We start from the raw sequence: 17,728 nt of genomic DNA, 5'->3' as shown, positions 1-17,728 counted from the left end.
CTCAAGCTGTGCATGTAACACAGTTCAAGAATCATCCTTAGGGTGATAATAATTTTTAACCAGTTTGGGAAATGAGGCCAGTTACAGGAAAGAGCAAATTTAAAGTTAATCCCTTTTAATCAGAGGTTCAGGTGGCTCATATCAAAGCATTTCTTTGTGTGTAAGTTAATAAAACTAACTTCCATACAGTAGAAAGCACATCTTCCCTGTAAGGATTCTTAGTTTTTCTACCCCAAATCTGTATCCCTGGGAATAGAACCTGCTCTCCTGGCAGATTCACCTGTTTTTAGTAGAGTGATGTACAACTCTTCTAAAGCACTTCTCCTGTTGATTTCCCCTGGTCCTAATTAGTACTCCTCAGAATAGTAGATGTACTTCTATAGTTTCTAAGCTGTCAGCTGCAGTGCCATGTATCTATCAGCTTCATCACCTGACACTATCAAGTTCCCCAGGATCTCCTAGTCACTTCGGATAGCCAGTCGTGTTCAAATTAATGTCACTTGTTCTGAACCAATTCTCCATCAGTTATGGGGAAACAGTGCTAAGTAATTTATACTACTATGTAACAGATATTAGCTAAACTTTGAGCATACACACTCATAAAAAGGATTCCCCTGAAAAGATAGCCTTTTATGGTTCTTTAGAAAATTATTTCAATTCAATGGGCTGTATACTCCATCAAAAGTCATGGCTATAACAGTGGTGCATTCTGTTGATTCTGGCTTCAAATTTGCATGTCAGATCATTAAATAACAATCATCAACTGCTTTTGGTTTTAAACTGAGGTTAAATTCACATAACATAAAATCGACCAGTTTGAAGTGTACAATTCATTGGCATTTAGTGTATTCACAATGTTGTGCAACCACCACCTCTATCAAGTTCCAAAACATTTTCATCACCCCAAAAGAAAACCCATACCCATTAAGCAGTTACTCGCCATTACCTCCCTTCAGTCTGGGGCAAGCACCAATATGCTTTTTGTCTTTATGGATTTACCTATTCTGGATATTTAATATAAATGGAATCATTCAATATGTGACCTTTTGTGTTTGCTTCCTTCAACTAGCATCATGTTTATCTACGTCATAGCAGGTATTGGTACATTATTTCTTTTACGGCTGAATAGTATTTCACTGTATTCGTATACTACATTTTGTTTATCCACTTATTCATTGATGAACATTTGGGTTGTTTTCACCTTTGGGCTATTGTGAATAGTACTGCCATAGACATTTATGTGAGAGTGTTTGTTTGAGTACCTGTTTTAAATTCTTTTGGCTACATACCTTGAAGTGGATCTGCTAGTCATATGGTAATTTTATGTTTAGCTTTTTGAGGAACCACCACACGATTTTCCACAGCAGCTGCACCATTTTAGTTATCCATCAGCAAGGTACAGGAGTTCCAATTTGTTCACATCCTTACCGACACTTGTTTTCCTTTTTAAAAATTATATCCATCCTACGGACTTCCCTGATGGCACAGTGGTTAAGAATCCGCCTGCCAATGCAGGGGACATGGGTTCGAGCCTGGGTCTCGGAAGATACCACATGCTGCGGAGCAACTAAGCCTATGTGCCACAACTACTGAGCCTGCGTGCCACAACTACTGAAGCCTGCGCGCCTAGAGCCTGTGCTCTGCAACAAGAGAAGCCGCCCCAAAGAGAAGCCTATGCACCGCAACAAAGAGTAGCTCCTGCTCGCCACAACTAGAGAAAAGCCCGCATGCAGCAGCGAAGACCCAACACAGCCAAAAATTAAAAAATAAATTTATAAAAAAAAAAATTATATCCATCCTAGTGGATGTAAAGTGGCATCTCATTGTGGTTTTGACTTGCATTTCCCTAATGATTAATGAAGTTGAGCATCTTTTCATGTGCTTGTAGACTATTTGCATGTCTTCTTTGGAGAAAAGTCTATATAGATCTTCCTCGACTTCTGGTGGGGCTATTTCCCAATAAACCCATTGTAAAGTAAAAATATCATAAGTTAGAAATGCATTTAATATACCTAACCTACTGAACATGATTCAGCCTAGCTTACCTTAAACATACTCAGAACAGCTACATTGGCTTACAGTTAGGCAAAATCATCTAACACAAAGCCTATCTTATAATAAACTGCTGAATATCTCATGTAACTTATTGAATACTCTACTGAAGATGAAAAACAGAATGGTTGTATGGGTACAAAATGGTTGGAAGTGTATCGGTTGTTTACCCGCATGATCTCGTGGCTGACTGGGAGCTGTACCTCACTGCCAGTGCCCAGCATCGTGAAAGTATCCTATTGCATATCGCTAGCTAGCCCCAGGAAAAGAATAAAATTCGAAATTCAAAGTACGGATTCTATTGAATGTGTATCATAAAGTCGAAAAATCACCATAAGTTAGGGATCATCTGTACATCTCTTTGCCCATTTTTTAATTGGGCTATTTATTTTTCCGTTATTGAGTTGTAAGAGTTCTTTGTATTTTCTGGGTACAAGTCCCCTCTTGGATATGTGATTTGCAGATTTTCTCTCCAGTTATGTGGGTTTTTTCAGTTTTTGACAATGTCCTTTGATGCACAAAAGTTTTAAATTTTGATGAAGTTCAATTTATCTATTTTTTTCCTCTATTGCTCATGCTTTTGGTGTCATAGCTAAGAAGCCATTGACAAACCCAAGGTCATGAAGATTTACCACTGTGTTTTCTTCTAAGACTTTTATAGCACTAACTACTTTTGTGAAGTTAACGCAGCGTGACCACTTAAAAGAAAAGTAAAGAGAAATAAAGTTTATGTACTAACCTGCTCCAGACAGAGCTTATTTAGTGATAAAGACTTTGTTTTCAGTACTGTATAATTAGAAGCTGGTTCTGGATTCTGCTACCTAGACGTCACCTTGTTCTCTTAGCATCTAATTAACAGAGATTGTTAACTGATGAGCTAAGTGAGCAAAAGACAATTTAACAAGAAGGTCAGCATAGCCCGTGGAAGACAGGCAGATGGTTTGGTGACAAGAAGCCAGTCTTCTCAGCAAATGAAGGCTTCTAGCACAAACCAATCTTTCCTATGTTTCAAAATACTCTACCCACCACATAAACTCATTTCATTTATTAAAATACTCCATTAGTGAATATCTTTCATTGAATATCAAGGCAGAGCCTCCATTAGTAAGATGTTAGATGTAGCTTTGAGATGAGTAATAGGAACCCTCCAGAATGCTATCCAATGAGCAGAGCCAGCCTTTGGAAAACTGGACCAGAGATTAAGTTTGTCTTTAGTACCCATTTACCTACTGAGGTTTCAAAGAAAGATAGGCTAGCCTTCTGATCAACCTGGGCCCCAGCTATGAATGATTTTCTTAGTAGAGCCTCCACAGATGTTTAGCCTTGCAGGTTGAAAAATTATTTTTTTACTTCTTACAAAATTGTTCAAGTTTAGGGGCAACTCATTCATTCTAACTTAACTCAGAAGAGGCTGATTTATAAGTTAGGATGCCAATTTCAGAATTTACAGAATTTATATCTATCCAGATGCCAACATTGGCTATTTGCTTCAACTTCTCTCTCTTAGTGGTAAATCCAATTGGGAGACAAAATGTTGGTGCTACATTTTGGTAGAAACTCAATAAGGATGTGTGCAGTGGGTCCAAGTAGGCTGGATCTTTACCTGTTCTTCATAGTATGTGGGTACTTGAATATAAATGTTACTTGATTTTCTCCAAAGAGGGTCTGTCTTTCAACAGGTACACTGTTCATTCCCATCCACAGCTTTTCTTTATGGTGGGTTGTAGCCTGAATATTCAGTGTATCCAGGAACAATCAATCACTCCATCTGCCTCTCTACGTACACTTCCTTCCATACCAGGGGAGAGCTTGCTCTTCTATTAATCTAAAGCCCTCTTACAAATGGCTACCCCCTGGCTTACACTTTGAGTAATCAGTTGTTTCAAAAACTTAAAAATAAGTCCCTGAGCCACCCAAGTAGGAGGGAATTAATGATGCTATATTTTTCCTCCTTTTTCCTCTCAAAAGGGAAGGAACCTGAAGAAAAAGTGAGTTCTAAGTGCATTTAGTACTTACTTTCTTACACACCAAACCACAACATTCCTGTAGACAAACAATATATTGATATACCATAGGGTTTCTCAGAATGGGATCTGTGTATCACCAGTTGTACAGTACACAGGTTGATTTCTTCTGTCACACAGATGAAGAACTTTTAAGGTTATACATTTACGTTAATATATGTTAGAAAAAGATGTAACTAGCTTATCAAACTTATGGGGTCATAGATACTATTGTTTAGGATGAAGCTAAAGTGTGAAAAAAATTAATTGTTTTAAAGAATTACATTAAACAGAGTATAAGTGGTATGAGGATATGGCCAAGATGATAAAGGCAGTTCCCAAAGACTAAAATTGGGGAAACCCTGTACTTATTTCTTATATTAAGTAACACAGTTCTAGCAGCATTTATGCAATCTGTCTTGATAGCTGATTTAATACATCCAACTAATCAAATGCTATTCCCTATCTTCTACTTTGGTTCTAAATGTTTACCCCTCAATTGCTTGACGTTACAAAATATCAACTTCATTGGGAAAAAAATGCTTACTATGGCAAGCTCCACATGGGACGTCTTCTCCCAATTTTCCTCTTCATGCAGGCATTTAGATTCAGGTGTTATCTATAAATGCACTCCCTTGTGATTATGCCTCATCCTAACTTTCTCTTATCAGTAGGTCAGCCTTGCCTTTCTCCGAGTCTTTCTTTCTGTTCACCCACTCCTGAGCTGCATCTCTTGTGAAACTTCCATTCAGCAATTTATTTTCCTATCTGGCACTAAATGTACATTATTTTCCTCATCCATGACATTCTTATCCGCTCCTCTTCCTAGTTCTCTCTGCCTACTGCAACACTTGGTGAAAATAATAACAACAAAAATAGTTAGATGTAATTACTGGCTATTTTTATAAAATTAAGTGTACCTTGCCCCTGCTCTATTCTAGGTATAGTCTAACTGAATAATTGACATTGGTCCTCTGAAGCCAAAGTGTCCTTCCATCTGGGGATGCTGGGTAAGACTAATATCAGCTTGCTCTCTTGCCTTCCTTTTCTTAGGTCTGAGGCCGACTTCCAATCCTCCTGTTATGACAGCACAACAAGAATCTGAGGCATTTGACAATATCACCGAGTGGACTACAGTTTTTTGAGAAACCCAATGACTTTCTTAATTGGACTAAGAGACAATGGCTCCATTCGGGACATGTTTTTAAATCACTGAAAGTGAGTCATTTTTGCAGATGCAGTCCTATCCAATTTTTTTAGTTTGAATATCAGAAGCTAACCTTTCCTTGACCTCATCCCCAAATTTTGGAGCTGTATTCTATCTGGAGCCTTAATGAATTACTGTAATCTTCCATGTGGTTCCTAACCATCTCTGCATCCAGGTCCTAGTCTATGCCCTACGATAGGGTCTTCCTGTCTTAATCAGGTGCCAAATGTAAAGCAGTCTTGGCTAACAATATTTTTGATGATTAAACTTGTGACTAAAAAAAGATAACCCTTCCCCATTGAATGTGTGGATTTAAGGATATAGTGCTCTTGTTCATATGGGAGCAAGAGTAACTGAAATGTAAATGGGCTTTATGTTTTATCAAGAGGGATAGGATGAAGGTTCTGGAAGTCCTGGAGGTAAAACTATGAGAGGAAAAGATGGATAAAGTGAAAGGTAGAAGTTACTTAAAGAGACACTTGGGGAAAGTTCCAGAGGCCTGAGGAACCAGAGCAGGAAGGATGCTAGGAGAGTCCAGTGGGAGAAGTACATAAGCTTTATACAGATAAGTTATCTAGAAAAGGCTTAGAAGGAGGAAGAAGCAGCTTAAATCACTTCACCTGAATAGGCCTAGGGCTCCTGAGATTAGAAATTTGATAAAGAGGTTTAGGATAGAATCCAAAGAGAACTGTTCAAGCAGTATCCGGAAGTTACAGAGAGAAAGCTGTTTTCATTTGGGACCAAGGGCAGTGCGTAGTGGCTAGAACTGAGCTGAATCACCAACTGACCTGGCAGTGAATTTTGAGTAACAGTCTGTTAAACTTGGGTTTAATGAGTTAAGAAGCATCAAACTGGTTTAAAAAGCTAGACTGTACTCCTATCACTCTGGATAATTTATATCCTGAAATTTTTTCACTGCAGAACAAAGCCATGCTGAAATATAAGTGCTGACTGCCTGAGATGAGATAACAAGACTCAGAAAGGAGGGGAAATTAGACACAAAATTAATTAATTAATTAAAAGAAAAGCCACAGTCCATATGACAGGTGATGAGGCCAAAACGTACCAGTCAGGGAATTCTAGGAAGATACTCTCTGGGGGTTATTCTGATATATTTTTGTCCCAAGGTATAAAAAAGATTATTTTGGGGTATGAGATCTTTCTAGTTACCTCCAAATCATGCCGTGTCTAGTCCTGAGAATGAACTGAAATGGGTCAAAATGTACCTTTTTCCCCAGCACGCACTGAAATCCAATGTGTGACTGCAGCATAGTGAAAAACTTTTACATACATTTTCCTTCAAAACAAATTTTCCCTATGTCTGAGGTTAAACGAAAGAAACACATGTTCCAATTCTTTATTCTCTTTCTACCACAATTGCTCCATTCTTCCCTACAGGTAGAGGTTCATGTAGTTATTTAGGTTTGGTGAGCAATGGTATGTTTTTGATTACTTGTAATTCAAATGACTTTTAAATTATTTTGTTGGCGGTGTGATTAAACTCCAAACACATTTTTCTTAGAGCTCATCTTCCCCAAAGACCAATTCTATTTTAATATAGAGGATTTTTGTAGCCTTCTTTTTAAAACAAAGCTGCTAATTGAATCCAGTGGTTAACACAGGCAGCACAAAATTTTGACTTTAGAATGTGGAAAAGGTTTGGAAGTTATTAAAACGAAGTGACTTGGGTGGTAGAAACAGCTCTCTAAGTGAACAAAAGAAAACAGGGCATATGACACTGTGCTATCTCAGAAATGGGAGACCCATACCCGTGTCCAGTGTCAGTAAAAGATGGCATCTGGTTCAGAGACAGACATCAGCCAGATAAGGCAAACCTGGGGATACTCTCCTGGGCTCTTATTTAGTGCCCTGCCCTCACTCACTGTGGTGGGAGAAAAACCCAAGGGGCAGTCAGACAAGGGAAAAAGAGATGGTCCATATTGCAGGTAATATGATAAGAACTTCATAAACATACCCTTGGCAGCAGAAGTGCAGGCAGAAATTGACATGTAAGCCTAAGGAAGCAAGTGGCGTGGGTAGGGGTGATGGATAAGGCTTTTTTTGAGAAGGGAACAGCCACATAGAAAAGTTGCCATACTTTGTCTTTCGTCTCAACCGTTTCTCAGTCTTTTTTAAAATGATTTTATTTGTTTATTTATTTATTTGGTTGTGTCGGGTCTTAGTTGCTGCTGCAAGTGGGCTCCTTAGTTGTGGCTCTCAGGCTCTTTAGTTCCGGCATGCGAACTCTTAGTTGTGGCATGCACATGGGATCTAGTTCCCTGACCAGGGATGGAACCCGGGCCCCCTGCATTGGGAGCGTGGAGTCTTAACCACTGCGCCACCAGAGAAGTCCCCCTGTTTCTCAGTCTTGATTTCACACTGCTTCCTCTACATCTTCCTATCGTGGTACTAACAACTGCCAAGCCTCATGATAGGAAATTGTTGGAAAAAAGCCACACTATAGTTGATACCTAAAACCTTTCATCTCCAAGGCAAATTGAGAACTCCTGTCCCCCTCCTGCCTCCTCTAGTTTCCTTCCCAAACATAAGCACATGTGTGCGCATGATATTCAAGCTGTGTGTAGTCCTCTGTGACTTTTTTCCCCCACCATGGTTTCACTGATGTTCATCTGTAAATGTTTCCTGTCCCTACAGAATGGCCCTGTTCAGACACCATGTACTCTCCACTACGCATATATTGATACAGTCAGTGGATATTCATGGAGAAGAACCTGCAGGTGGGTGTGATCTCCCCCTGTGTCTGCAGCTCCCAGGGGTTCTAAACTCTCTCACTAGCCCACACTCAGCCTTTAGCAATTCATTAAAAAATTAGTTGTAGCCTTCTTACCTGCTTGTGCTGAACCTGGAGTTTCTCCCTTTCGTGCTCTGCCACAAGTGAGTCTGTGTTCTCGACCTCTCTCTCCTTGGAAGTTTCTGTCTTTCTTTGGATTTCAATGTCCTTTTTTTGCCCTGTGATATCAGCTGTTTGATGGGCTTAAGAAAAGGTATGATTATGTTGATTGATCTGCTTTTTCTTTTTATTAAGGTGGAAACAATATTCTTTTCAGCTCTCTCCATCCTAGATAGAAGTGGAATTATGTTTACTTTTAAATATATTTGATTTGGGCTGATGGCAAGATAAGCACACAGATATTTCTAAGAAGTAGTTACAAATGTGAGACACAAGACATGAAAATTCAGGTGTCACCTATAGATGTGGTCATCAAAACTGATAGAATAGATATTTTTAAAAAGATTTATTTATTTTATTTATTCATTTTTGGCTATGTTGGGTCCCCGTTGCTGCACGTGGGCCCTCTCCAGCCATGGCGAGCGGGGGCAGCTCTTCGTTGCGGTGCACGAGCTTCTCATCACGGTGGCTTCTCTTGTTGCAGAGCACAGGCTCTAGGCGCGTGGGCCTTAGTAGCTGTGGCTCACGGGCTCAGTAGCGGTGGCTCGCAGTTTCAGTAGTTGCGGCTCGCAGGCTCAGTAGCTCCGTGGCATGTGGGATCTTCCGGGACCAGGGCTCGAACCTGTGTCCCCTGCATTGGCAGGCGGATTCCCAGCCACTGCGCCACCAGGGAAGCCCTAGAACAGATGATATTTTAGGGGAAGAATAAACTGGAAAAAAAAAAGCTAATGGTTGGAGAGACAGAATGAAATCATTGAACTTACTGTAAAAAGAATAATGTTTGTGTATATGTGTGTATTTGATGGCAAGTGGATGGTTGAACAAAATAATAATTATACTTTATAGTCTGCCATTCCAATTTTATATCTGGTTTCCTGCTATCTGAGCCTTTTAGTTAAGCAGAACTGTTCCTAGAAAATCATCTGTAAGTTTTTCCTCTCTTCTTTCTCAGCTAGTTAATATTGATACATCCTGGCTTTATCAGCAAAGAAAGAAATCACTAATTCTTTTATTTTTTTTTCCTTCAAATTTCATTAATTATTTAAAGTGGTGCTGCTCCAAATAGCTAAAGACTAACAAAGAAACCTAATGGTGATTCATTCATTTCCTCTGCCAGAGCCACATCTCAGCCCAAGGGCTCATGATGGCAGCAGCATGAGGTTAATTCTGGAATCACAGGCTGCTTGCCCGAGAATTGTTAGTTTTACTGCTCTTCTCTTCTGGGTGGGGAGTTCCCACTGATTGCATATGCAGAATGATGGACAAGAATTAGGCTTTCTAATCAGGAGTTAGGTATTTTGAGCAAAATTAGGGATGATGTAGGTAGGGTGGATTAGGTTGAAATGACAACCCCCCCCAACAAAGCCCTTAAAATATACACACATACTAGATAACAAAGCCGCTATCCACCCTCAAGAACAAGGTAAATCACCAAACATCTGCAATGTCCTACTAGTTTTCTGGCAATAGCAGCATAGTATGATAATTAAAGTAATTAAGGCTCTGGACTCTGAGTCTAAATACCAGCTGCATCACCCGCTAGCTGTGTAACCTTGAAAAGGTATTTTGACCTCCCCAAGTTTCAGTTTCCTCTCGTGTTATATAGGGGTTAATAAGCATAACAAACATGCATCAAATATATGCTATGTACAGTGTCTACTCACTTATTCACTTATTTTTTTATTTTGAGAGTGCATAGAATTCTTTATTTAGACAACAAAGTATACGTAAATATTTATTTTTGATTTAACAAACTGGAAGAAGGGTCAGAAAAAAGTATTCTGACTTAAGCTCCAAAAGGGATCAAAAAAGACAGAAAAGAGAGGAAAAGATAAATGGGACACAGTGAATAGGTTTAACACATGTAGCTGGAATCCCAGGAGATGAGAGAGAAGGGGGAAGAAGTTTATATTGCCAGACCCTTCTCTAAGCACTTTACAGATAAAACCAATTTAATCCTCATAAAACCTCTATGAGGTAGGTACTCTTCTGGCCACATTCATTTTACAGAGGAGGAATCCGAGGCACTGATAAGTTAGGTAACTTGCCCAGGGCCACTTAGCTCCTAAGTAATGGAGCTGAGTTGTAAACCCAAGCAGCCTGTTTTCACAGGCTGCATTCTAAACCAGTCCAAACCTGAGGACATTATATGTATTACCTCATGAAATGCTCACCCAAAAGCCCTGTAAGATAAGTACTATCATTATCCTCATTCTCTGGGTGAGAGAGGTTAGGTAATTTGCCCAAGATGACACAGCCAGCTAAAGATGGGGCCAGGATACAATCCCAGGCAAGTCTACCTCTAAAGCCCACCGTCAAAATCATCATGTGGTATCCCCTCTCAGTAACAGTACCTACATCATAGCATTCTTGTTCTTGTGAGAATTAAATTTAAATTAAGTATTTAAAGCACTTAGCCCATTGCCTGGCACACACTCAGATGGTATGCCTACTACTACCACTACTACTACTGTTACTGGTTACCCTCTGATGGCTTGTGGCACAAGGAGCAATTGCAGTGAGGCAGGAATAGCATGAATGTATAAGACCGTACCTGATATGACACCTTTGCTCTCTTGCGTTCTCTTCCTAAGAAGAGGGTCTTTGCTGGAGAATCTTCGTATCCCTCTTCATTTACCTCCAAGGCCTAACTGCAATATAGCAGGCGACTGGATACCAGAAAAATTGTAGGAAAAGAGAAAGGGTCATAAATCTTTTGCTGGGAGTTTTAAAATTTGATAGAATTCCAATCTATCTTTACTGACAGCAAGCTAACACAGAATACCACATCCCACTTCCCAAATGATGCCAAGGCATTTATAACAGCAAGAGGCTTTGTATAATCTTTACTCTGTGCCAAGTACTTTTCTAAGTGCATATATGTTAATTTATATATTCCTCAGAAGAGCCTTATGTCATGAGTGCTATTATTCTGTCCATTTTATAGAAGAGGTTCCCAAGACCATACAGTCATTAAGTGGTAGAACTGGAATTTGAACCCAGTTTGGCTCCAGAATCCAAGCTCTTATGTTCCTCTTACATTGGTACTAGATTTAACACTCTTCCCATATTACTTACTACTGACATATCTTATAAAGGCAACAAAAGATTAAATATATAATTTAAAATACAAAGTAGACATTTTTTATGAAGTTGTTTTGGGGTCCTCCCAAATTAAGGATGCCTCTCATCTCTCTCCATTAAATTGCATTTTGATTCTTTTACCTATAATGCTTTCAACCTTTCACCAAAGGTGAGATTCTTGATTTGTTCTGGATCCATTTGGGAGGGCTTGCTTGGCTCTGCGATGGATAGAGGTATCTTCTTTCATCCACAGCCAAGCCTGTGGAGATAATCAGATGGGAGGTGCTGGGATGTTGTCCTCCTCTGCTTTTTTTTTTTTTTTTTGGGGCTTGCCACTTGGCTTGTGGGATCTTAGTTCCACAGCAGTGAAAGCGCTGAGTCCTAACCACTGGACTGCCAGGGAATTCCCACCCCCCTGCCTTTTATTACTTTGCCTAGGGTAGACATTGTTGGCACATACTAGCAACCAATGACAACCTCATTTCACTTTATTTGGGATCCTGAGAGATCAATTTCTCCTAATTTATTTATGAAGAAATATTTATAATACATATATATTGTATTTATATAATAACATAATATAAATATCAATACATAATATATAATGCATATAATATATTATTCTATATATAATATGTAAATCGTATATAATATAAAAATATGTGTATATATCTCAAAAGACCAAGAAAACAGGATTTGTAAACAAAGGAGATTTAGGGAATTTGTAGGTCTTACATGTTTTTCTTCCTCAGTGCAGATATACAGCTTATTCTTTTTTTTGGAAGGGACAATGAAAAATTTACTGTAAATAGCTGTATACAATAGTCATGGTCTGCTAATCCCATCTGCTTCTCATGAGAAGAACAAAGATCTGTGAGGCATTTGCCCCCTTTTGTAAGAGGTTTTCCTGAGGGTTTTACATAACCACGTGTTTTGCTTTTTGACTCCTTGGTGGTACTGGATTGAACAATCTATGCTGATATGTAATACATTGATTAATGCATTTTCCAAACTCATGGAAAGCTATATTTCTATAGATTAGATCTTATAATAGAATCTATAAATGTAAATGTAATACTATTTTGTAGTATTTTAAGAGATATTAGTGAAGGACTTGAAAAATTAAGAGACAGTATAATGCTAAAACTTTCTCTTTGGATAGTTCTGGCTATTACTAATGTGAATTTGTTGATACTACTCTGATGCTAATAGTGAATTCTTTGAAGGTAAGGTTTTTATTTTGTAGCCCATAGTGAGCCTAACATAGTAACTTGGATGTACTAGATACTTCATTAATATTTGTTGAACATGTAGATGATTAAGTAAGTATAAATATAAATATGGATAGATGGATACATCCTGTTGGTTCTGTTTCTTTGGAGAACCCTGACTGATACAGACCCTCATCCTCAGGGTCCAATGTGGCATCCATATTTCAAAAGCAGGATGCAGGAAGGCATGTAGGAAGAGGAGCCAAGGGCAAGCTCCAGGTCTCTCTTGAGAGGTTCCCAGCAGCTGCCACAGGACATTCACTCTTACATTCCATTAGCCAGAGCCTAGCCACACAGGCCACATGAACTATAAACATGGCTGGAAAATGTTGTCTTTATCCTGGGTGGCTACCTGCCAGCTGAATGTTCTAATACCAAGTAAGCAAGGAAAATGGATATTGGGGACAACTAGCAATCCCCTGTTACAAAACCAAACTTAGGTCCACTTGCCTGCGTGTGGTAAAGCCAATCTACTGACACTGGGTTGTGGTAAAGGACGGTGCAGCGTTTATTGCAGGGCACCAAGCAAGGAGTTCAGGACTGCTAGTGCTCAACAAGCCCAAACTCTCCAATGGGGTTCCGGAAAGCATTTTTAAAGACCAGGTGAGGGAAGGGGGTTGCAGGGTATGCGATCAGCTTGTGCACAGTTCTCTGATTGATCAATTGTGAGGTAACTGGGCAGTGTCACAGGGATTAACATTATCAGTCCTTAGGCTCCGAGGCCTGGGGGCTATGTGCTCATGGTCATCAAGTAGTTAGCATCTTCCATTTGGTGGGAGTTTTCTCATCTGTAAAACAACTCAGGAAATGTGCATCATATACTGTTATCTAGGTACTTCAGAGAGGTGCTAAAGCAGAGGGCATGGGGGAGGGGTCTGTCCCAGGAAGGCCCAATTGGGGTACTGCTTAGTTACAAGCCCAGTCTTCAAACTGGCACCTTCAAAGTCATTTCAATTAAAAATTCAATTAATTAAAAGTTTTGTTTTCCATGATAATTTAAAAACTTAACTCTCATGTATGATGTCACGCAACTATACAAAATAATTTGCTTAGAGTGGAAAACTACTTGGTGAACACATTTTCACCATTACATTAATTTTCTTCTAATATACAAGAATAAGAACCCTAACCATGCCTTTTATTATAAAACTGTCTTCCCTCCAAGCAATGTTTAAATGAAAATACAAAATATTAAGTTTATTTTTAAAAATACAGTAAAAAAATTTTTCCCCAGAATATAATCCAAAGTCATCAAATTATAACTTTGTCTCATTTGTTTAACACTGAAATTGCTTGAGAAATAAAACGTGTTGCAAACTGAATAGAAAAAAATCAAGTGAATTTCATTTTCCCAAAATTCATGATATTAAAAAGATAGGCACAGGGGTTAGAGGAAAGAGAGGGATAAATAGAGTACAGGATTTTTAGGACAGTGAAACTATTCTGTGTGATATTATAATGGTGGATACTTGTCATTATACATTTGTCAAAACCCATACAATGTACAACACCAAGAGAGGATCCCACTCTAAACTGTGGACTTCGGGTGATAATGATGTGTCAGTGCAGGGTCATCACTTTGTACCACTCTGTGGGATGTGGATAATGGGGGGGAGGCTATACATGTGTGGGAGCAGGGGTATAATATGAGAAATTTCTGTACTCTCTATTATGTTGCTGTGAACTTAAAACCACTTTAAGAAAGAATTTCTATTTTTTTAAAAAGTTGTGCATAGTGTCAAGTCAATTTTTGTGAATCAAATAATATTTTTCATTCATTTAACAAATACTTATTGCTCTCCTACTATGTTCCAATTATGGCAGAAGATACAAGCATCTTTAGGGACTTTTAGAAACACCTGGGAAATAATCTGTTGGAAGGTAAGACTTCCTGGGGTCAAGCAGGTTGAAGACCCAGGTATTATTATCTAGAAACTGAAGGGACACACAGTATTTGAAGGTAGGAGAGACCAGGCTCATCTTTTATTTAAAAAATTTTTTTAAATCAAATTTGTTTTTAAAAATGAAATTTTACTTCTATCAAAGTAATTTTTATGAGCTAAATAATAATGAATTCTTAGGTGAGAGGCTAAATTATTTTAACAAAAATAACCATGAATACAAAGGCTCAAGCAAAATAGAAATGTATTTTTCTCTCATTTAACAGTCCAGGAGGGTGGGTAGCTCTGCTCCAAAGGGTCATCCAGGGACCCTTCTACCATGCTACTCCCAAATCCTGTAAGGTAGTTTTCTTTCCTGCATGGTTGAAACTCGCTCACCACCAAAAAGTCCATGTTCCAGCCTGAAGGAAGAGGAAAAGAAGAGAGGAACACCAAGCAGCTTTCTTTTAAGGACATACATTGGAAGGAGCAACGCCTCTCTTTTCATATCCCGCTGACCGCTTTAGCACAAAGGGGAGCTAGGAAACAGTCTTTAACTGAACAGTCACATGTCCAGCAAAAATTCAAGAGGCTCTATTACCAAAAGAAAAAGGAGAAGAATGAATATTGGGGACAGTTGTAGTCTCTGGCTTAGGTACTGGAGAATTTCCTTGAATGACTGATGATTCTTGGCTATCCATTCCTATTTAAGAGTGAGGCACTAAGGATCTGATTTGAAGATTGATTTGTGGTAGTGAGCAGGTGGGAATTAGGCTTCACTGTTGGTTCATTTGACAGTTAGACAGTTTTTTCCTTGTATGTGTGAAACTCCTAAATGTCAATATTTGTAGGGCTTTTCTCTGGGACTCTTCAGTTTTTCCAGAATATAGTCTTCCAATTCTGCCTAAGGACAGATGTATTAGTTTCCTTAGGGCTAGGGTAACAAACTACCACAAACTGGGTGGCTTAAAACAATGGAAATCTGTTCTCTCACAGTTCTGGAAGTTGGAAGTCAGAAGTCAAGGTGTCATCAGGGCCATGCTCTGATCAAGGCTCTAGGGAAGACTCCTTCCTTGCTTTGTCTTTACAATAAACTTTTTTGTCCCTATCAAAGTAATTTAAAAAGCTAAATAGTACTGAATAAGTAGGTGAGAGTCTAAACAATTTTCACAAAGATACCCCCAAATAAAAGACTGGTGGATTAGCCATTGTATTTGATGGCTCCCAGCAATCCTTTATTGATGGCTCCTGGCAATCTTTGGAATTCCTTGGTTTGTAGCTGTATCACTCCAATCTCTGCCTCCATCTTCACTTGGTCTTCTGTCCACGTGTCCCTGTGTGTTCTCTCCTCCTATAAGGACACCAATCATTGGATTTAGAGCCTACCCTAATCCAGCATGGTGTTTTCTTAACCTAATTACATCTGCAAAGATCCTATTTACAAATAAGTTCACATTCTAAGGTTCTGGGTGTACATTAATTTTTGGAGGACACTTGTCAGTCGACTACAATAGGTATTGGTGCCTATTGTCCTGGAACCAGGGCAGGAGAGGGGGGTCCATTAGATTGGTTTAAGCTCTTCTGTTAGCCCTTTGTCTTCCTACTTTACCCCCAAGCCTGGACAAAAGTCAGAGCCTCTTTGGTTCAGGGTCTTCATATATCTATGGTATCGTGGTGAAAGTGTTTGGGAATATGGTAGGGGTGGAGGATGGGGTGGTGGTGGATACGGAGTCATAAATTACATGGGGTTGAAAAGGGAACCTAGGGAGTCTAATCATTTTCTGTCCAGATTTTTCAGCCAATCCTTCTTTCAGCCCCAAACCTTACCTCTGCCATTTGCTGTATCTTGGACCTTCAAGTTGAAGCCTTTCCATGGTTCTAAGGTTAAATCTCCTTCATTCTCTTTAATATCCTCCCTTCCTGAAGCTCCTCCTGCCCCCACCAATTTCACCCCCAGCAAGCACTTAGGTTTTGGCCTAATCCACTCTGCAAAGTCTGTTGCCACTTCTTCATCCTTCCCCATGGTTAGGCAGATGTTCAAATTATATTAAAAGATACAAGAAGGGTTGAGTATGTGTGGGCTCATGAGAATCACATAAGATATTGTGTCTGAAAGCACTAGGCATATAATTGTCATATAGTAAGAATTCGAAAGGTATTACTTGAATCTGAATTTCCTATAAAAGTGGTGTTTGTAGAGTCGTGCTTTCCATACATCTAGATGTTCATATGTTGAATTTGCATCAAGCAGGCTAATATTTTAAAATCTTCATCTTTCATTTAGAAATATTCTCATAAAAAATAAGTTTAAATATGTTTTAAGGAATCTTCAATTTAGAATAATAGGGCCAAATAAATTTAACAATATTAACTTGTTTTTAAAAGAAATGCTTATTTTGGGGGACTTCCCTGGTGGCGCATTGGTTAAGAATCCACCTGCCAATGCAAGGGACACAGGTTCGAGCCCTGGTCCGGGAAGATCCCACATGCTTCGGAGCAACTAAGCCCGTGCACCACAACTACTGAGCCTGCGCTCTAGAGCCTGCGAGCCACAACTACTGAGCCCACGTGCCACAACTACTGAAGCCCGTGCACCTAGAGCCCATGTTCTGCAACAAGAGAAGCCACCACAATGAGAAGCTTGCGCACCACAGTGAAGAGTAGCTCCCGCTCACTGCAACTAGAGAGAGCCCACGCAAAGCAACAAAGACCAAATGCAGCCAAAAATAAATAAATAAAATAAAATTTTTTTAAAAAAAGAAAGAAATCCTTTTAAAAAAAATTTTTTTTATTGAGGGGAGAATTTCTTAAATTTATTTATTTATTTATTTTTGGCTGTGTTGGCTCTTCGTTTCTGTGCGAGGGCTTTCTCTAGTTGTGGCAAGCGGGGGCCACTCTTCATCGCGGTGTGCGGGCCTCTCACTATCGCGGCCTGTCTTGTTGCGGAGCACAGGCTCCAGACGCGCAGGCTCAGTAATTGTGGCTCACGGGCCTAGTCGCTCCGCGGCATGTGGGATCTTCCCAGAACAGGGCTCGAACCCGTGTCCCCTGCATTGGCAGGCAGATTCTCAACCACTGTGCCACCAGGGAAGCCCCAGAAATGCTTATTTTTAATGTGACATTTGATAAATATAACAATTTGGAAAAATATATTGCCTGGAAATTTTCATATGCAAATATAGAATTAAAAAGTTCAGTATATTTAAAATTCTTAAGGAATCAACATATTTATAATTCTAGTTAAAATGGTTATATAGAGTGTGCTAATACTTTGAAGACAATACTACTTTAATTTAAAACTTCTTTTAAAATGAATTAAT

General features: G+C 39.2%; 1 protein-coding gene across 2 annotated transcripts in view; it reads right to left on the bottom strand.

Annotated features, from left to right (window-relative positions):
- Window positions 1–10,769: 10,769 nt before the first annotated feature.
- LOC309615142 (uncharacterized protein) overlaps window positions 10,770–17,728 on the bottom strand; it is a gene marked incomplete at its 5' end in the record, with an annotated part of 29,943 nt that continues 22,984 nt past the window's right edge. The window contains 2 exons of one of the 2 annotated variants that reach the window (XR_014236541.1): window positions 10,775–10,842; window positions 11,399–17,011. Coding sequence is in view for 1 of the 2 variants with exons in the window: in XM_082364508.1 (XP_082220634.1) it covers window positions 10,821–10,842 (22 nt within the window). Of the gene's footprint in view, window positions 10,843–11,398; window positions 17,012–17,728 lie in introns of those variants that run through there. The other variant, XM_082364508.1, reaches the window with a different exon arrangement.

Source organism: Balaenoptera borealis, assembly GCF_965194805.1.
Source record: "Balaenoptera borealis genome assembly, chromosome: 17".
In the NCBI taxonomy this organism is placed as follows: Eukaryota; Metazoa; Chordata; class Mammalia; order Artiodactyla; family Balaenopteridae; genus Balaenoptera; species Balaenoptera borealis.
This window is presented reverse-complemented; position numbering and strand designations above follow the sequence as displayed.